We start from the raw sequence: 22,259 nt of genomic DNA, 5'->3' as shown, positions 1-22,259 counted from the left end.
TAGACTATGCTGAGAAAGTTGGTGGTGATTGTGCGGAAAATGAAAACCAACTTACAAAATCCTGTAGAATATCTACAACTGTTAACACTGTCCTGTCTTCCACCGGCTGAATTACTTTTGAAAGAAGGATGTATCATAATGTTGTTGCGTAATTTATGTGTGAGTGATGGGCTATGCAATAGGACAAGATTAGTTGTATTAAAAATTGGTCGAACAATTCTGACATGTAAAACTTTAACATGTGACAAGGAAGGTAATTACAGTACATCTACTGCGGATAACATTAGACACCAAAGGAGATCTTGATATGCCATTCGTATTAAAACGTTAACAGTTTCCAGCTAGAATAGCTTTTGCTATGACAACAAATCTCAGGAACAAACATTCAAAAAAGTCGGTTTATTTATTAGAGAGAAAGAAATGATATTCACTCACAGTCAATTATACGTTACGCTGACACAATGTAAATCCAAACACGTAATCAAAATTCAAAGCGATATTGATGAAAAGTTAATTCCAAATACTATTTTTACTGAAGTTTTACAGTAAAAGTGTAAGTGTAAGAAGTATTTGTGTGTTAATTTCAAAGCCAAACAGAACAAAAACGTATAACGCAACATGAAACAATTTTCTTTCAATTTATTACGTTTTACTATTTTTTTTACTGTGGTTAATTACTCGCTGTAATGTAAAAGTTAGGACTATTATGCATATGTAATAATTCCCATGAAAATAACAATCTGTTTAAATTGTACTGTACACCTGCCTCCCCATACACGAGTGTCAGAGGTGTGAAGTGGCTAGCGCATAGCACCCGCACGGGAGTTGGCGAGCGAAGCGAGCAGGAGGCAGAGCCCCCTAGTAAAATATATTAACTCAGGAATTAATCAGAACTGGTGGCCAGAAGCCATATATTGTAAGTCAATATAAGCAGGCCATGTCAGATCCTATTTCACCGTTTATCCTGAAGATCACAGTGGCTATCACGTTGTTACACCTTCACGTTATTACCACCTGAGTTTTCCTGTAGCTCTAAAGGGTGGTCATGGGAAACGTTTTCAGGTTAATTACAACTTTTGGAAATGTACTTAACGTTTGCCTCTTTCTAAATCAAGGAGTCTCCGATCTTTGGATTTACATTACAAAGTATCTCTGCCAAAATGATTTCAAGGAACAATAATTTATTAAGTAACACAAACAATATACAGGATATACAGAAATTAGAACATCAAAGTAGATTTATAAGAGACAAGCAAAAAAGAAATAAAAAAAATAAACATAAAACATTAAATCTTGACTGTTAAAGAACTAAGCAATGGTTCAACGTCTTTCCGGTGTTATTGGCTGACAAAACAACGTGAACCACTAGTCCGTGTCACAAGCTTTTCCATGATCCATTGAGTCAGAACTCTGTAACTGAAAGTTTCACCTTTGCAGCCCCTGTCTATGCACCCCCTTTCTCTTTTGCAAAGCCACACATTTTCAGCCGTACTGTGTCTCTCTTCCTCGGAGGCAGGCCTCATCCCCGTCAAGTTTAACTACGGAATGCTCACAAAAGAACAAAGCCAGTTAGGGCTAACACAGACTGAGCTCACCGTCATATTATTGCTATCTGAAACAACCTGCTTTAATACTATGAAGGCAATTCAGTCCATGGAGGGCATTTATTGCAACTATCTACTTGTTTAAATCTATTGTATTATTGCAGAAACTCCAACCATTGTTTATATATCTTTAAAATAAATAAAAAGTTTTCCAGATCTTGAAGTTTAGTTCTTTTTAGACAGACCTTGGTTATTCAGGTAGCTGCCTTGTAGTGATTTCATACGTGGAAATGTTACTGACATGCTGCTTATCTTTCGCTTTTATTGTTTGTTTCTTCACTTGTCATTAGTTGGTTACCATAAGGTGTGCAAACTGAATGATAAAAAGTGACATAAAATGGCAAAAAATCACTTTGTATTGTTGTCTGGACTACAGAAAAACAGCAGGAATAGGCCAGTTAGATGTGCAAAGTTATAATCATTAAACACATTCGGTGTCAGCTGCAGTAACAAAGAGATGACACTGCAGTCTTATTCCAACTTTCAAGAAACTGCTAAAATAACCCAAATATTTTAAAAGAAATAAAGTAAAGCTCAGTCATACTTTAAAGAGTGCATTAGCCCTGCCATGCAGCTTCTGACTGACATTATAAAAATGGAAACCCACCAATAACAGTATATTTAATGAAAATGGGAGTCCAGATAAAAGAAGCGACTGGCCAGAATGAAAGCCCGTGCTCCTCCATGGACTGAGATGATTAGCTCAGCCCTAACTGTCTTGGGTACCACCAATACTCAGGCTTTGATCCTGTTAACTTAAAGTGACCCTCTGGGGTCCGAACGCATGGCTTCTAGTCACACCTGACAGTGTCAGGCCGCATATGTAGCTGTCAGCCAGAGACCCCCCTTGTGCCTCCATTCGCTGATTCTGCTCGATGAGGATCAAGGCGGCTCTTTTCACCTCGGCTTTTCTCTCGATGTACACCAATAGATACTCTTGGTAACTTCAGATGGAGCTCTCTGCAACTCCTTAAATCTTTTTCCTGGCAGCTGAGACTCTGGTTCCAAAAAAACTTAGTGACTTAACCTAAAAGTTGAACTCTTTGGTCCTTATATACAAGACATTACCAAAATCACAGATACTTGGGGAAATCTGAGCACAATGTAGGCCTAAAAATCATAACTCAAACAGAGTTTGTAATTTTCTTTCGCCACTACCCGGGAATTCAACAAATGGTTCATATTGTTTTAAAAAAGAAAGGGTTATAAAACTGAAATCTAAACAATTATTAAATATGTGGCTGATGCCTTTATCCAAAGAGGCTTACAGGTTTATAATGCAGTATAAATGGTTACAGTAGAAGCATTGTGTCAAGGTCAGAGTCACAACTTTAATGTTAAAATGATTTAACATATTTCAGGCAGTGCTGAACATAAATGGCAGTCGATATTTCAGGATGAGTCTGTGGACATGATAACTAAAAAGCAAACCGCCCAGTTGGGCACATTTATTAGCAGTGTAAAATGCTGGACGTTAATTGATTTTGAGCAGAATCCCTCCAGTGGATTTTGCTCCACAGCGATAATGATTTTTTTCTTCTTTTGCACAATTGGTCTACCTGCAACACAATGGCACAGATTATAATATTTTATGCCTGAAGTCTAAGCACAGAACACATCACTTTTTTTCTTTTTTACAACAGAGCACAGGCAGGTGAAGCGACCTACTCAGGTTCGTGTGGTGAGCTGTAGGTTGGGAATCGATGCAGCCACCTTGTGCTTTAAAGTCCAATACGCTATCCATCCTGCCTGCCTCTCTTAGTATTAATCCTTGTGTTCTTCTATGGCCTATACTACAAGCACAGCATATCAAATCACTGTGTCACTGCCTTACATGAATGGAACTCAAAGTAAACCAATGTGTTCTGTAATGACATAATGTTTTACATTTTACACAACATTAGAATGCCTAATGAACGATCCAAATGTTGCAAGACATTCCAATTCAAAACATAAATATTATACAGGAAAATATTATCAAACTCCAAAACAAACCATAAATCTCCTCTTGAGACAGTACAGCGTAATTAACTCAGGAGGTGTTTCTTTCCAAGAAACTGGACTTTTCTATCAAACGCTGTTGACCTAATTGGAGAATTTGGTTCAAAGAATGGGTTCATTGCAAACTGAAAGAAAGAAAAAGAAAACAAAAGTTCAAAATGAAGCCATTTTAGTGCACTCGTAAACAACAGTAAAGCTGGACCTGCCAGGTGCCCGACGCTGCCAGGGCAGTTCTGAGGTTCTCAACTAGTGGGGTATAGAATGCTTAGCTGTGTCCTCATATGAGCAAAGGAGGTTCGACAAATAGGAAAGTGCTGCCCAGCTGTGACTTGGCGTCTGTCTGCAGTTATTATAATAACTCCTTTATATTTAGAGTTGTGGTGCAGAATTGCGTGCTTCATTCTTTTGTTTCTAAACAATTTCTGCTTCACAGAGCTATGCCAGTAATCATATAGTTCACTTTTAAAATGTACCATAAAATTAAAAAATACAGACCTTTATATACAAATCGTAGACTTCATTAAAAAAATTCTTTATCCCATCTTCTTGTCTTACATCATGAAGCATAATAAATCTAATATGTATACAGAGCAAAGTTAAGGAACTCCAAAATCTCTTCTTGTTAAATACCTTATTTTCAATTATACTCTAAAAATGAGTGGGGTGAACAAAATCTGCATTCTCTTCTTATCCCTTCACAGTGGACGTTTTTATTACTGTGGTATTTGTTGCTGAATCCTGCTGCAGCTATAAGCACAGTTTCTCTTTTGCCTGTCCACATACATCAATCAATAAAATGCACATGTAAAACCATTTGATCCCTGCATTTTCTTATGTGCTTGTCAGGTTGAATGGTTAATTAAGGCCTGTCACTATATCACCACACACACAAGGACGTAACTCAGAATTGTCCATTCAATTTCTCAATGAAAAACCAATTATTATTGCTAATAAAATATATGATTCGCAGGGCTTAACTTCAGTTAATTTGCTTGTTAAGATTCAGAACTCTTAAAAAGTTTTCTTTCTTTTACTTTAAGGATGAGATACAGACAAGAGAAAATCAGAAGTTGAAGGAAAACTTGCTCCCATTTGCACCTGTTTGTCTTCTTCATAAAGTACCTATTTCAGTAAAATGTTCAGAACAAAATGAGACCACTACAGATTGAATAAAAGTGACACATTTCATCATCAGCAACGACTAGCTTCTAATTAGCTCTTTCAGGGCTGATGTCGAATTTTGTCAAAAGGAGGAGTTGATGATGATAATCGACTGTAAACGGTGACAAAACCAACTGTTATGTTTTAGTTGGCTTCTCGTTTCTAGAAGGAAAGTTAGATTCATTGGATTGACCGAGATTTCCTGTGCTCACGTGAATAGCAAGGCGCAAACAACAGCCAAAATGGGAACTGACATCTGGCGAGAGATCAAAATAATCCACAGACGACGTTTTGCCTATTATGATCTTTGCACTGGACTATGACTGATCGGACTCAGATTTTGATACAAGTGATTGAAAACAAATGTGAGGTTCCAGCTTCACCTGATTGGTCCCCAGCTAACTGTGGCACTGACAATGTTCGCCAGGTAGGACTTCCACTGAACAATGATGAGAGGTACAAACCAGATTGCAATGCACTGCAACCGTGACTGCTGCTGCCCCAGCCATGTGAAGACAGCCTGGCAGCAAGCCTGCTGCACATTCTTAGCAAACTGGCAGCCACAGCATGCAGCAACAGACGTTTTATGTTGATTTCTGTATTGAAACCATTGCTTTTCAGAAACTGTCTTTGGGGAAAAATATTCAGCCCTCAAAGAGTTAACTGGTTGAATGGAAAATGAGAACCTGTAGCCATAGCAGATTGCCAGGGCCAGAGTTTAAAAACCGCAACTGTAATCCCCACTAAACTTGGTGTTACTTCATTGCAGAGCAAAGGCAAACACAGTCACACATACTTACCCACATCACTGTACTTGGAGATGCAAACTGAATACAAAGAATATCACTGAAGTGTGTAAGGAAACCCATATAAATGTGATGGAAATATGAAAGAAACTCCAGCCTGCAATCAAAACAGGGCTGAGGCACTATGTGACAGTGCCAATTCCTGGTATGTCAATGTCCTTCACATTAAAAAAAAAAATATTACATAGTGCAGGGGTTTTCAAGTTCTGGGGGTCCCCATGGCTGCAGGTTTTAGTTCCAATCAGTTCGCCATTGTTACTTTAAGCCCTGTCCACACTGAGTGTTTTTCTGTTGTCTGCAGCGTCAGGTGAACGCAGATTGAACGGCAAGCGTTTTTCTGATCATTGCAGCCAATCAGAATGTCCACACGGGCTGTCACCACTTGCGTTCGGTCGGATGAGCATTTGGATGGCATCAAAATGGCATGCAGCTATTTCTTGGCGTCAATTCCTGTCAAGATCCTGGTGAGTGCTAAAAAAAGGTCTGTATTGTGCTTGCATGTCTTTCATTTAACATTCTAGAGGGATGGGTATGTCCCATGATTATGTATGTATGTGTGTGTGTGTGTGTATATATATATATATATATATATATGTATATGTATATATATGTATATGTATATATGTGAGGGATGGGTATGTCCCATGATTATGTATGTATGTGTGTGTGTGTGTGTGTATATATATATATATATGTGTATATATATATATGTGTATATATATATATATATATATATGTATACATACATACATACATATACATATATATGTATGTATATATATATGTATATATATATATACACACACACACATTATCGTCAAATTAATAATGATAATAATGGAGAATTCGAAACAGTTTGTAGGTTTGTGCTAATGATGTAACTTTAGCTACTATGGATTATTAATGCTGGTGGGTGAGGGCGAGCGTGAGTACTGTTTGTATATTTGCTTACTTCAAGGTGACAAGCAGCCGCTCTTCAGGGCTAACACTGACTCGCATATTGGTTGACCAGCGTGTAATATGGAGTTGTACCAGCTTTTACTTTTTCGCATTTCTTTATAGATTATAGACACGCTGTGCAGGCAGAGGGTGAACTCAGTAGCGTCGGTGATATCTTCTCTGCCTACGTCGCTATATCAGGAGGATTTTTAACATTAGGAGGTCAATGTTCAATTCTAATAAAGCCAACTGAACCACATTTCGTGAATCTAATGAAGGATGAACTTTGCGCCCCACAGGTTAAAGACACTCTGGACTGCCTGATAACTTTCCCCATAGGAAAACACACAAAACTACAATCTGTGGTACCAGACATCAGCTGGTTTTGCTGGATGAGATGGGCTGGAATTCGGTTTAGAACAGAAAGCTTAGTGACCCCCTGTGTTTTAGTGAGAGAGACGGTAAAACAAAACTTAAAGTTGAATTAAAAGAAAGCTTTTTGGGACTAAATGTCCTTGGGTGTGAAGTGCTCAGAAAGGAAGAAAATTTGGGTGTGTGCAATTTTTGCGATTTTTTGTTTTTAGTTATTGTGCATTTTTGGAAAGCGCACTTTTTGAACTGTTTGTATTTATTCATTGCACAATAAATTGCACCTCTGTGTCCGCCTGTTCCATTGGCCTTGGTCCTTTCATCAAGGACCCGAGTGTCTGACAATATATCAAAGAAACATTGTACCCAAAGACAATAAATAACTTTCAACCAAAAGAATACCCCAGACTGCAGAAATGTGAAAGAATCTAAGTGACACTCAGCCAACCATGATAAAGGCAATGTAACCAGTTACTGCAAGCAAAAAGAAAGTTGTAATATATATCCAAAATTAGGGAAGAAGTTACATGTGTATGTATATATCTAACCAGTGGTCTCTAGTGAAACCTGTAAATATAAAATACTTGCAGAAAAAAATATTCTGCCATGCCAGGGAAAACATACAAATCACCTTTAAAAATGTCATAAATAATATCTGATGGAAAAGGATATGTCCAGCAGTCACAAAAGCAGAGACAAACCATTCATTAAACTTGTCCACAGTTTTTAAATACATGTTGTTGGATAGCCACATGTTCTCGTCAACCAGGTCTAGAGCAGCATGTGCTATGAACTGATTCAGATGCCGATGATCATCCTGCTTTCAGTCATGCAATAAAAGAATTAACAATCAGACACAATAAAACAGTTTCATGACAGGTGTCACAGAGAAATATAAATATCAAGCTCTGTTTATTCATATTACGACATAATTTCTCCAGCCTTGTTCTTAGCAAATTTCTGTTTGATGGTATTCAATCAAAATGCTTTTTCCGTATATATCAGAAAACTAAAAAAAAAAAAAAAAGAAATTGTAAAAAAGTTTTTAATCATCATCTATTGACTTAACAGGAAATTTATAAAATACAGTATATCAAAGTCTGATCAGTCCTGTTCACATATACTGCAGGGTTAGTGTGTTCTTGCAAAGCCAAAAGCACATGAGGTTCTAACAGAGTGAAGCCAAAGCCAATTTTCTTTTTAAATCTGTGAATTACTGGAATATAACACAGAACCTCTAACTGAAAATAAATCCCTTAAAGAGATCAAAATGAATTGATATGTAGAAAATAGGAAAAGTGTATGTACCGTTTAAGCACAGCAGTCGTAAATTAGCACTGGCTTAACAAATTGCCTCCTAAAATACCCAATAAGCTAATCTGCTTCAGGCTTTTCTCTGTGGTAGTGGCAAATTAATGAGTTAAAATCAGCTATTCCTATAGGTCTAATGTACGGAGTTGTGCGTATCTCCCGAACCATGAGGACTTGGGACTTGACATTTCGAATGTAAGTTACCCTTGGCCCATAGATGATCACTAAGAAATGGTTTTAATTTCGTAGACCAAGCATGAAATTTCTTAAAGGTTTTTAGACCCGTTTGTATGTCTGTCCGCTTTTCACGAGAGAACTACTTAACGGATTTAGATGTTTTTTTTTCTATAATTTGCTTGAACATTCCATTGATTTTTGCGACCTTCTCATTGTGCTAAGTATCATAGTTTGCTTGCGGTACCGATTTATTAGCGCGAATCCGAGTGAGATGCAGCGCGCAGAGGAAAGGGGGGCCCTCCTCACTTACGCGTCTGCCTCGGGGCATAACCTTAACTCTGCTTAGTTAGTGAACGAGAACTACTTAATGGATTTAGATCTTTTTTTTCTTCTATAATTTGCTTGAACATTCCGGTTGATTTTGCAACTTCTGTCATTGCAATAAGAATCCTAGTTCGCTTGCACTACTGATTTATTAGCGCTAATCCGAGACAGAGGCTGCGGGCCAAGGGGAGGCGGAAGAGTGATGTCAGGAGTAGAGAGCTGGGCAGGGCCCTCCTCACTGTCCTCTTTCACTAATATGCGGGTGAAGCCGCGAGGATGGCTAGTCAATAATAAGCAAAACAGTGTCTCGAGTATACTACTGGGTGATGGGAACTACAACTTGGAGCTCAAATGACACCCTCATTAAGAAGTGGAAGGAGCACATCCAAATAGATATGGTCGTTTCTTTAACATCAGTCACCATGCAAGGAGAAGACTGATCATGAAGGTCACTACAATTGTAACGTTAACTTTGAAGGAGCTAAAGGCCATCGAGTCAAAGGAGTATGCAACCACAGAAGCCCACATATTATCCTAAACTTGCCATGATACTGAGCTGCATGGAAATCAAAATGCCCACGACAAGTGTTTTCTGATGATGGTGAGAAAAAAAAAGGAGTTTGAGGTCTGAACAAACGATGATAAAACCTTTTGCCCAAAATGTCAAGTTATATTTAATAAAACCTCTAATCAGTTAATCACTCAAAGAATGACCACCCCTACTCTAACTCTGTAATATTTGTTTAGCTGGGATTGAAGCACTGGTCATAACTGAAAACAACGCAGATGGATTAAAATTATATTTTTGGAGAATGGGTCACTCTTTGCAAGAAAGCTGAGACTTGAAAGGGAAATAAATTTTCAACATGATGGCTGCTCATTGAGTGACAAAAACATTAAACATCCCTCAGTGGTGTGGTCAGAGCCAGGGCCTATGTCTAAGTGAAAGTCTGTGGAATACACATTGTGGATTTGGACCTGAGATACATGCAAAGTAGAAAAAGGAGACTTTTTTTTTTTGTATCAGCAAAGATTATTCTACAAGGGACAAGTTAATAACAGTTTCAAAGCAGAATTGTGTTAATATGCGATGGAGACAGGAGGATAGGCATTCTAGGGATGAGGAGAACAGCTGGGATTGCATTTTTATGCTTGTTATACAGGTATTGCTTTCAAAATGAATTTCTAAAATGGGATAACATCAACAAAAAAAAGAATAATTCACATTGCAGATCTACAAATGTGTACTTCTAATCAATGCACTCACCTTTGACTCTGCTTTACCTGCTGGAAGAAATTCCATTTCAAACACGGGGTTATCATGATGACCAACCATAACAAAGTAGAAACTTCCTGACATGATGAAACACTGCAGTGCAAAATATAACAAATAAAAAAAAAATTACTCAAAAATATATAATGTACTTCTCACTTGGAGTTAAATCGTTTTCATGAGCCTTGTATGGTCAATTAGTATTTTTTCTAATCGTATTGCAATTACATTGAAATGTTATTTATTAACTATCCCTTATTGTATGGTAAGGCAGTACAACTACCGTCAGCACAAAGGCAAAATGGAAAGCATTACTGTGACTGATAAAATTCCTGTGACATAATTGATTTTTTTTTTATTGATGACTAGTAAAACAATAGGAAAGTGGAAAAATAAATTTAAAAAGCAACAATCACAAAACCAGTATGTAACATGTGCTCCCATTTAATTAACTCTTTCTTTGTGTTAATATCTATTTCAACCAATCTCTCTTTTTCTACAGTTCATTTTTTCAAGTTTTTCTCCTTACTCCCCCAGTTTCTAATAATGCTGTTCTCTGAATTATAAATTTATTTGCATAATATTCTCAGACTTGCTTAATCTGGTTTAGGGTTGGAGGAATACAGCGCCTATCCCAGTACCACTGGTTTGCAAGGCCATCACAGGACCACCTTACTGACACACCCTGAGGTACAAATGTGTAATTGCCAATATAATGTGACCTGTGAGTCAATCTGTGTCAAATAAAATTATTTTAGAAAATATTCCTGACAGACCACCTCCGGTTTGCTTCATACTTGCTGAAAATAATGTCTTTGTACCCATTAACTAGTGTGCAAAATGTTAGGCTGGTAGATTCATTACTTTCCGAGATACAGAGCTCTTAAAAAAGGGTTGTGACCCCCATTTTATTATACAAACAAGTGCTACTAAAATAGACAATGTTCCATAAGTCATAACTTTTGAAATGTTAAGGCTAGGTGAAGAATTTTAAGGGATTCTTACGTTGTGACAGATGTGTTTAGCATCTAAAATAGTTGGTCCACAGATGCATATTTGCCAATGAATTTCTTGCTGAAAATTGCATAAAACAATATCTTTTGTGCCAGAAAGCAGTGGCTTTCAACCCTTCTGACAAGTGGAGCATTTTTAAATTTAGTAATTTTTCGTGGACCGCAGCAGGTCTCAAATGACTTGTTTCACTCGTGTTTGATTGAATGTTTGAGGAGGGGGAGGCAGTTTGAAACCGCTGCTGCTGCTGTAGAACAACTTTGGTCTGCTATATCTCCACACTAAACCACATCAGATTTTTCAAATTTTGAACGGTATTACTCATGTTACAGTCATTCTTTAGCAACTAGATGCCTATCTCAAAGAATTTCGTTTTTCCGATTTGTGAGGTATTAAAAATGGAATTAAAAATAATTTAATGCCTTTCCTTCAAATGAATATTGTCCATATATGATAGTCAATAAAAGGAACTACAGTACAGGGTGGGGCATAAGTTTCCATACATATGGTTTATAACATTTTATTTTTTATATTTCAGATACCCTAAAAAATGTATTTGAATAAAGAGCAACGAATTGAAATCATACTGATAGCCGGGTCAGGAAGCAGTCGCATGGTTGCAATCGAATTTAACAGAAAACATGGAATGAACATCACAAACGAAACATAAATCATCTTAGGGAACGTATCACCAACGCCATTACAAGCATAACTCCAGCTGTGCTAATACAGGGTGCAGCAGAAACAACTCCCACATTTCGAAAAATCACTGTGGGGTCCCCAAAGCAGGTAGAGGGGTGCGGCCCGTTCCGTTAGGTACGGTACATAATAAAGTTTTCAGTCGTCACCATGCCGTGGTCAGGTGAGCATCGGGGCTTTGTAGTGGAGGCTTTTTTCAAAAATAGCGAATCTGTAGCTGCGACGCAGAGGGTGTTTCGCACGCAGTTCGGTTTACGTGGTAATGAAAGTGTTCCAGACCGGAAAACGATTTTGTTGTGGGTTCAAAGAGTAAGGGCAACAGGAGGTTTTCAAACATCGTCCTCGGTCCATGGACCAACTAAAGGACGCTATTCAAGAAGAAATTGAAGGAATTTCGCCTGACATGCTAGTAGAGTGATGGAAAACTTCCAAGAACGGCTCCAAATGTGTATCAGCCGTCAAGGCCACCATTTGGACGATACAATTTTTAAAACTTAAAGTAAAAAAACTTTTTTATATCTACATTTGGGAAATAAAAAGTTTTTGGTGATACCTCGTAGCATTTTTTTACAATCCCCCTTTAAAATGTGGGAGTTATTTCTGCCGCACCCTGTATGTGTTGATCAGCAGCGGCGGACACATATTGAAATGCGTTTTTAAAACAATGGCAGTCATGTAGAGTATATTATATAAATAAAAATGGTTTTTCATAAAAAAATGATTTTTCCTATGTATGGAAACTTATGGCCCGCCCTGTATTTACATTTACTTATCTGGGTGATGTCTTTATCCAAGGTGATTTGTTACGTTGTTTTACATTTCCTTTTTTTTTTTTTCCCCAGCTGGAGCACAGACAGGTCAAGTGACTTGCTCATGATCATTCAGTGCCAGTGGTGGGATTGAAGTCTACGGCCTCAGGGTCTGAAGTCCAAAGCCTTAACCATTACTGTACGCCACAATGTCTAACTAAATTATACCACTGGAAAGAGCTTTGTTTTAATTAACAAATGCAAAAAAATATACAGTTTGGTTCAAAATACCAACTTCACTTACTAAGATATCCAGCTCACCATTGGCGCTTTTCCACTGCATAGTACGGCACGACACGGTTCAGTTCAGCTCACTTTTGTAGGGTTTTCCACTGGGAACAGTACCTGGTACCTGGTCCTTTTTTTAGTACCACCTCAGCCGAGGTTCCAAGTGCGCCGAACCATTACCAAACGTGACGTGTAAACTCTGCTGGTCACCGATTGGCCGGAGAAAATCGTCATTACTGCGTCACTGAACTTGCAACACGAGACACAACAGACCCGCTAGATTTTTAGCACAGCCAGCGAAGTTTCGGACGCACCATTTTGTTTTAACCAAAAATGGCTGTTTCGTGGTCTATTGAGGAAGTACAGACGTTCCTCTTGTTGGTAGCCGAGGAGCGGATCCAGCGAGAGCTGGATGTGGCGATGCGGAATGAAAGAGTTTTTCAGGAGGTCGCTAAGCTCTTGGGCGCACACGGCTACCATCGGACTTACAAACAGTGTAGGGACAAGTTAAAAAAAAATGAAAAGCGACTACAGGAGTATAAGTGTGTTTGTTTGTGGCGCGTTTACGATGATGTCACGGCAGGAGAGGCGGCGCAACTATAACGACAAGTGAATAATCCCGCCCACTCTAAAGCGGTACTAAACTGCAGTCAAAATGCAAACCGAGCTGAACTGAGCCGAACCAAGGTGAGCTGTACTGAACCGTGCTGTGCCGTACTATGCAGTGGAAAAGCGCCACATGTTATACTACTTGTTAACAGAAATGTTCTCTTACAGTTGACCCAAGATATCTGTTGGGTCCCTCTGGTGCATATAGTGAAGATCATTATTGCAGCACTTACATCAACAGCACACAGTATAAACCTGCAAATATTGTGGAAAAGGACATCTGCGCATTGTTCAGCAGCAGGTCTCAAATGACTTGTTTGCTCTTAAAGCAGGCACTATTTCTTTGCAGTTTGTTTAAATATGGCAGAAACATTGACTATTTAGAAATAACATGCATATTTGAATTCACCAATACACTGGTACATTTTTTATTTAACTATGCAGGCCTGTGATTATATTACACTGTAAGTAGTGCCTCTGTAGTTTGATTTCTCTTAATAGTAAAACATGACAAATTTAAAACCCTAATAAATACAGTTTGGTTCAAGGTACTAACTTCATATTTTGTACATTTATTAATTAAACACAGTCTTTCCAGTGGTATTTTTTCAGACTTTATGATACACATGGCATATGAAATATAGAGATGAAATGTTTTTTTTTTCCATTTTTAATGCCTCTTATATCAGATATTTGATTTCTTTCAGACCAGCACCTGGAAAGCTCGGATGTACTTTTAGTGCTGAGATGCAGAAGGCCAAAGTTGCTCTACAACACAAAATAATTTCTTAATACAATTTTCAGCCAGTGATAAACTAGCAAACATGCAACTGTGGACCAACAATTTTAGATATAAGAAACTTCTAATTAAACTGAGAAATTCCAACAACGTCATACATCTAGCATTAACAGTTTAAGAGTTTTTACTTAAAGAGCATTGCCATTTTTTAGAAGCACTTGCTTTTATAGTAAAATTAGGGACACGCCTCCTTTTTAAAGCCTCCACATCACAGAAACTAATAAAGATACAAACCTAAAGTTGGGCACAACAACATTATTTCCATAACATGAACCAAACTGGAGATGGCTGGTTGGGAGACCTCTGTTGATTTCAATTGAGCTGACACCTGCATATCCTTTGGGACATTGGAAGATAATCCCTACCCAAGTAAACTGAACAGGACAGCCACCCAGCACACGGGATCTGGTATTGTATTTTTACGTTTGTTTTAATTACGTGCATGCGTGTCTGCGTGGGGTGAAAATCCAGGTTATGTTTTTTTTTTTTCAGTATTGTCTTTGCGTTAGTGGATCTGGACGGGAACTACCAGGACAAAGTTAACTCATTCGAGGTGGTGTCGAATTATAATGACATATACAGTAGTAAGGTCTTCACGCAGCTGCTGGCCGCTACACGAACACGTTCGGCACTGCGATCAGCTGGGGACCGATCAGACCACCATGCAGGTACATCACTTCCGTTTTCGATCGCCATCTTATTTGCTTCAAAATCGGAGAGCGATAAATCCGATTCAGCAAGAATGCGCAAAACGTTGTCTACGGAGAATTTTGCTTTGCGCATTCGCCTCGCTCTCTCGCCAGATCCGCTTTTACCTCTGGCGGGCGGCAGCTGCTGTGCCGCGCATTCCTGCCGAAAACATATTCAGCCCTCAAAGAGTTCATTACAGTGCGTGTTCTTTTACCGCTTAACTGTTCACTAATCATTTGCAATTTGTAGTAACTCTATCCTAGAACTATTGTGATATTTGCATCCATAGTTCTATATGCACATCGAAACCCGCTATTCTGAAATCGTATCTTAACAAAATTTAAAAAGCGACCGTCCGAAGAACACGCCATAATAGGCTGTGTTTTGGTGCTCTCATTGTTTAAAAGTGTTATGCGTTTGATTTTTTGCCCTATTACTTAATAAAACATGTTTACCAAAAACGTGAACAGAAAGACTGTAACTGCCCCTCCGCCATTCCCTTCTCTCACCACCAAAATGCAGTTCAATTTTTCAGTCGGTAAGTAACCATTCTTTTAAATTTTAGTTTGCTAAACATCATATCCATTCATTTATGTGTTTTAAATGTGCGTTACACATACATGTTTATTTGGATGGGCATGATGTGTTCACTAACATTCTTGAGCATAAGAATGAACGGTTCAAGTTTATTAATAAGTTCGGACACAATAAGTGCCAAGTACATCTGCTGCTCAAACAAGTGATTTAACTGTGATCATGTAATCAAGGTGGGAATAAGACACCAACCTCACTACCTCTACCGAAGACACCCGCACCAGGTACACGCTTATACTCTCAAATTATGAACCTCACATATGGAAATAATAACTCGGTCCAGGAATTAAAGCAGAAGAAGTTCCAAAGCTTTATACCCGGTAAACTTCACCCGCCTTTCTTGCTCATTTGTGTACTGCAATGAATGTAGTGCAGAATTTCATCTGCTGGAATTCAACTTTTGCGCTTATACCGCAGCACTGATTAAACATTTTTTGAAAAGCTTATGCCACTTTGTGGTAAAAGGTGATATGTAATTAAGTATTTTGGGACCATATAAAGTAAGGGACTGGAAAGTGGTCGTTAGTTTGGGCTTGGAGTTATTTGGCGAGTCTTAAATTCCTGCAGCTGCCTCATTGTTTGCCAGACTACACAGAACAAAATTTTGATGGCAAGGCTGCTAGAAGATGCGACACCAGCCATCTCTCGGCAACCTGTAAAATCATTCTCTTTAGTCTCAATTGCAGTATTTGCGCCCCGTTCAGAGTACTTTTTCAAATCATTACTTTATTAACTTTTAAATGTTTGGTATAGTATTCCTCACAACTGTTTTTTTTTTGTTTCTATGTCATTTTTATTTTTCTTTTCACCACCACTGGGCTCTTGTTCCGAATGTCCATTTACAAGGTGGTCCATATCTAATTATGCAGACCCAGATTGTCTGGATGACTTTGATTTAGGTGGGGACGATTCCAGTTCACCGCGAAGACGATTCTTCATGTCGTCAGTTCGCACACTTCTCGATGGTCCGGGATTTTTCGGGTGATTTTCTGTGTAATAAACTTAGTAAGTTATAGCGTAATAAAAATTGCATAATTAGATCTGGACCACCCTATATATGGACCTTTTTGCGGCATTATAAAACCTCATTACAGTGAACTACTCTGATCATGCCACATTCACATCAACCATCATATTTTCTTCCAGACGCTTTTTACTTACGTATATCTGTTTAGACGGTTTTACAAACTCGTGGATCGAAGCCGCGGCACAGATGTGTGTGCTGGATAATGCATTGTTGGGGGCGCCTGTACATTCGGTGAAACTGTGCAGTTTTCCTGTTATTTCAGACTGAGAGTGAGAGTTATTTGCCATTTTTTTCTCCCGCCTATGCTAAGGCTTCTTTGCAAGCAAATTCACTTGGGTGTGCCCCAAAGTCACTTTGTCGGTAGATCGGCACATATAGTCTTCTTTGTTCAACCTCACAATCTTAAAACTTCACCTGTTTATTGGAAGATAATATTACTAACTGAAATGCTTATGGTTAAAATAAAAAAAATTAGATGGTATTTGGGTTTGTTTTCTAAAACTGTTGCCTAACATCAACCAAATATACTGTTTACCGCTATTTCTTGCCACTTACATCGGTCTCTAAAAATGTTCTATAATTTTGTGTTTCACAGAAAATCCTCTGTGGACGTCCATGATCAAGCGTGCGCTATAGAGCAATGTAATATCCTGTATCGTTAATAGTGTAATAAAGACTGACAAATTGACTGATTCGGTTCTTTTTTTAACATAAACGATCAGTGATGCACGTTGTCTCTTAATGAAGTGATCCACATCTGTCGCTGACAGCTGAAGTGACAGATCATCCTCACCGAAGACACCAAGTTACTGTTTTGGGCTACAGAAAACTGACTCTCAGTCAGGATGACTATATTGTAGCACAGCCTTGCACATAATAGCCCCTCAGTCATTTTTCAAAATGATACCTTCGAAATGATTATGCTAGCAGTATGTCAATTTCATTATACATCTGTAAAGAAGATTTACTTACGTTTGGGGCGATCCTTTTAGCCGACAGAAAACACCCATGGAGAAATAGCACTCTAGATTCTCTTTTATTAGTAGGGACAAAAAAAGTTACACTTACACAGGGCTATTCTAATGTGTCATTACAAACACACACAACAAGGCTACTCAACGACAACGTAAAATTTACACTCGCGCTATCACTTATTAGCATACATAACACATTAAGGTGAAATGTGACCAGTATCCAGCGTTAACTGCACTGTCAAAAACGTACACTCCTTAAGAAGCAAAAAAAATATAACCTAAGTAACAGCACTTACCTTCAAGTCGTTCTATCTTCCGGGAGAGGGACGGCGCCCATTAATGACGTCACGACCGACTCAACTCTGCAAATAGATATTGTCGTGAGCATGCGCTGATAGCGCGTTGACGCATCCACACTTGGTTTATTACTGCCATCTGCTGTATGGAGGAAGAATTCCTCATTCATTTTATTTGCTAATTTCCTTTCCCCATTCAGTGTTTTAAAGAAGTTGTCTGTAAATGTCAGCGATGTTGACTTTTTGCTCCAGAAGATCATTTGATGTTATTGCAGCGACTTCAGTTTTGTCGAGACTTTCAGTCAGTGATTGTCGTTAATTTTGGTATAAAATACAGTGGAGTAACACATGTTCAGTTATTTCCATTGACCCCCAATTTACACATATTTCATCTTGATGGCGACCTATTTGATAAAATGATTGATTTAAGGCAAGTCTTAACCTACTTAATAGTATTTCTTCTTAGAAGTTTTTACCTGTTTTTAAATGGGGTAACATTACTGACCGTGACTGCCAAGTGAGGTCAATTTCTTTCTCTTTAATTCCCTTCCATTTTAGTCATTCTGGTGTGTGTTCAAACTATCTTATATATAAATGTCTATGCGTGGAAGTGTATGTGTGTCTGTCTGGCCCAGAAGTGAGAGGTGGAGTCGGGGTAAGGGCTCCACCTCCAAGGAAACCGAAAACTCGCTTAGTTGCTAATAACACAAGTGAGGCGAGCACGTTGGCAAAACAAATCCTCCTAAGAGAGAGATGCCCAGAGTAGTTCCTTTCAATTACCTGACATCTCTATATTTCAATTTTTTTCTGACAATTTCAATAGTTTCTACGACCCCAGGCTTTTTACAGCACAGGCTTACACAGCTAGTAGTATATATATATAGTATGTATGTATTTTGTGTGTGTGTGTATATATATATATATATATATATATACGAGGGCAATCCCAAAAGTAAGGTCTCCTATTTTCTTAGAAATACAAACAAACATTTATTTTCTATAATATTTACATCATTTTAAAGTTTGAAGAATTATTTATTTTTCTACATAATCGCCATTTCGGTCGATGCATTTTTGTAGACGTTGTGGCATGTCCTTCAGGAAGTGTTGAACCTCATCTTTCACCTCTTCGTCGGAGAAGAATTGCCTTCCAGACAATTGTTCTTTCAACTTAGGGAACAGGTGGTAGTCACTGGGTGCCAAGTCCAGAATATAGGGTGGGTGGGTGATGAAGTTCCAACCAAAGTTTTGCAGGAGAGCGACAGTTTGACGGGTGACATGTGGACGAGGGTTGACGTGGAGAATGCCCTTGCTCAGCATTCCTCTTCTCTGGTTCTGAATTGCCCTACTGAGTTTTTTCAGTGTTTCACAGTATGTGTCAGCGTTTATTGTGGTTCCAGCAGGCTTAAAGTCGACCAACAATACCCCCTTCCGGTCCCAAAACACAGTTGCCATGACTTTACCGGCAGACTGTATTTGTTTGAATTTTCGCAGCTTGGAAGAAGAGGAATGCCGCCACTCGCGTGATTGTTGTTTGGTCTCAGGTGTAAAGTGGAACACCCAGGTTTTGTCACCCGTGACAATTGAGTCCAAGAAGTTGTCCTTTTCGTTTGCATAGTGGCAAAGAAATTCACAGGAAGAATCAACTCGTTGCCATTTGTGGTGTTCTATCAGCATACGTGGTACCCATCTTGCGCACACCTTCCGATATTGCAACTTTTCCGTTAAAATCCTGTGGATGGTGCTTCGGGAAACCTCAGGAGCCAAAATGCAGAGAGCATCCAGAGTGATCCGCCGATCTTCACACATGTTTTCCTCAACCTTTGTGACTGTCTCGTCGGAAATTGATGGTCTCCCGCTCCTTTGTTCGTTGTGAATTTCAGTACGACCGGCTGTAAACTCCCTACACCACTTGCGAACATTTTTGACATCCATGCATGACTGTCCATACACTTCCGTCAATTGGCGATGAATTTCAACCGGTTTAACGCCTTTTGCGTTCAAAAATCGAATAACTGCACAAACTTCGCACTTGGCGGTAGCATTCAATGGGAGCTCCATTTTCAAGCACCAATCACAACAGTGTGGCCAACAGCCGTACAAACAGTTTCTCTACGTCCCCACCGCTTTGGAGACCTTACTTTTGGGATTGCCCTTGTGTATATATATATATATATATATATATATATATATATATATATATATATATATATATATATAGTTTATTTAAATAGCTTCTGTACAAAAGTCAAATTTCCCGCGGGGACAAATAAAACAGAATTTACAAGTATAGGCATAGTTTGGTCGAGGCACGCACCATGTACCCAATCTGAGTGCAAGTAAGTGGTTCAAGACCCGAGATGGAGCATTTTCAGTCACACGATCAATAGGCACAGGTGAGTTGAGGGCAGGAGGAGTGTCTTTGTCAGATCTGAAGCAATAAACCAAGATTATCTGTCTTTTGCCCCCATGTCAAGCACAAATGCCTTGTCTCCTTGCCCCAGGACTTAGAATGGGCCATCATAAAGTGGTTTCAGTGGGCCTCGATGTGTTTTGTGTCGGACAAACACATACTTAGCTAATCACAGGTGGCGTGGAAGCCAGATGTAAGGCGAGTTGTGCTGGGTGGGAGGCACCAGTTTGTTGTGTTTATTAGCAAAGAGTGGTGTTGGGATGTGGTCCATATGGATAACACATGATGGTGTCACACAGGAGCCTAGCAGTGCTCCCATCCAGCTTCCAACTTTACCTCCAAAAACAACAGGCTGGTTTCTGCTGATTTGAGGACAGCCTGGTTGCAGCCTGGTTCACAGCCAATAGGGAGTAGTCGATTCCAAGTGCAGGCCAGGAAAGACAATCAGCTATCACATTGTTCTTACCCTCAACATAACTCTGAAATACAGGCTAGGTATGGCTGCTGCTGGGCGGACCAAGGCTCTGTTACCTTGGACATGCCTACAACCAGGGTTAGTGGTCAACAAACACAGTAAAAGGTCAGCCTTCAAGCAAGAAGCAGAAATGCCAGATGGCCAGATGCAAACTCAGTAGGTCATGGTCAAAGATGCTGTACTTGCGCTTGTTGGGTCATAACGAACTGCTGAAAAATGCCAATGGTGGCCAAATGCCATCAACCCACTGCCCAAACACCCTTCCCACTAAATGATCTGAAATGTAAGTTGTAAGGGTAAGCATCACGCAGTGGGTGAGCAAACATGGTGGGCTCTGCTATTACACATTTGATGTCCGTGAATGCCTCATCCAGTTCTTGGAACCACATGACAGAGTGTTTTGAAGTTTGCCCCTGCAGTGCCTCTTATAAAGATTGCATAATAATGGCTGGTTAGGGAATGAAATGGTGGTAGATGTTGAGCATTTTGAAGAATACCTGAAGGGTGCATTCGGTGCGGGGTTGTGTAAAGTCAGTGCCACCAGAAATTTTGAAGGCAAAGGAGTCGCACCCTTCTTTGTAATGCAATATCCCAGTAAGGCTATAACAGGCACTTAGTTGGATTGATAATCGGGTTATGCAAGCTGAGGCATTTGACCAAAGCTCTGAGATGAGCAAGAGTTCAACACTGGATGAGCTGGCTATCACAATGTCGTCCAGATAGGCAAAAAGGAAATCCACACCGATCTTGACAGAATACATCAACTTTTGAAACGTTTACATGGTGTCTTTAAATCTGAATGGCATGCGCAAGAATTCAAATAATCTGAACGACGTGATGACTGCCATTTTGGGAATGTCCTTCAGGTGCATAGGTATTTGGTAATAGGCACACATGAGGTCTGCATTTGAAATAAATTACTTTCCGGACAACCATGCTGACTAGGTATTGGTACAGGGACTGTTCTGTCATTTAAGCAGCAGTAGTCACCATATGGTTTGAAACCTTCACCTACTTTGGGCACCATTTGGCTGGGTAATGCCCACGGTCTGTTGAATCAGTTCATGATTCCTAACTGTTCTGTGCCAGCAAACTCAGCCTATGTAATAGCTAGTTGTTTGGGGGCGAGTCAGAATGCTTGGGTGTGTACTGGCGCACCAGTACAGGAGATGTAGTGTTCAACCCCATGTTTGGTTTCCACAGTGGAATAAGTGACTTTGTGCATTTGGGGGAATTTGTTGAGTGTGCAAAAGAACTCACAAGTCTCAGTCAGCATGTTGTATAAGCCTAAAGAAGTGACACTGCTGAGCATGCAAGGCAGAGTGGCGAAGTCCTTTACATCAACAAGGCGACGATTCCTAACATCAACAAAAAATCTGCACCCAGCAGTGACCTGGTTATCATGGCTAAGACAAAATCCCAACCAAAGTGTATCTGTATTTTGACCTTTGCACAAGATGCTGCCCCCATCTGGTTAGCAGAGGTAGTTCTCCTTTAGCCCACTGTGATCTCTCAAACAGCTATAGACACATTGAATAAGATACGACATATTAAGCTGCACATTATGATTTTTGTGACACTCAAAATTCAATCTAATGTTTATTTAGAGGAATTAGGTGGGTAGGATTGGCGAGCTTTGTGGGGCTGAATGGCCTGCATTTATTAAAAGT

The 22,259-nt window shown here is 39.3% G+C and overlaps 2 protein-coding genes across 4 annotated transcripts; both read right to left on the bottom strand.

Annotated features, from left to right (window-relative positions):
* Positions 1 to 1,161: 1,161 nt before the first annotated feature.
* Positions 1,162 to 17,770, bottom strand: trappc2 (trafficking protein particle complex subunit 2). 3 transcript variants are annotated; one of them, XM_039743607.1, is made up of 5 exons: positions 17,702 to 17,770; positions 9,960 to 10,061; positions 7,553 to 7,700; positions 4,101 to 4,186; positions 1,162 to 3,730 (listed from the first exon to the last, which is right to left on the bottom strand). In XM_039743607.1, exons 2-5 carry the CDS (start codon positions 10,050 to 10,052, stop codon positions 3,632 to 3,634), a joined length of 426 nt encoding a protein of 141 aa, XP_039599541.1. In that variant the 5' UTR covers positions 10,053 to 10,061; positions 17,702 to 17,770; the 3' UTR covers positions 1,162 to 3,631. The 3 variants fall into 3 exon arrangements, with proteins under 3 accessions (XP_039599541.1, XP_039599543.1, XP_039599542.1); XM_039743609.1 differs by having other exon boundaries at positions 7,553 to 7,697; XM_039743608.1 differs by lacking the exon at positions 17,702 to 17,770 and adding an exon at positions 17,404 to 17,680.
* A 966-nt stretch (positions 17,771 to 18,736) lies between these two features.
* Positions 18,737 to 19,762, bottom strand: LOC120524369 (histone-lysine N-methyltransferase SETMAR-like). The gene has a single exon (XM_039746229.1). The coding sequence runs from the start codon at positions 19,760 to 19,762 to the stop codon at positions 18,737 to 18,739; it is 1,026 nt and encodes a 341-aa protein (XP_039602163.1).
* Between the last annotated feature and the right edge of the window lie 2,497 nt (positions 19,763 to 22,259).

Source organism: Polypterus senegalus, chromosome 2, assembly GCF_016835505.1.
Source record: "Polypterus senegalus isolate Bchr_013 chromosome 2, ASM1683550v1, whole genome shotgun sequence".
Classification (NCBI taxonomy): domain Eukaryota; kingdom Metazoa; phylum Chordata; class Cladistia; order Polypteriformes; family Polypteridae; genus Polypterus; species Polypterus senegalus.
Note: the sequence above shows the minus strand (reverse complement) of the source record. Positions and strands in the feature narration are given on the sequence as shown.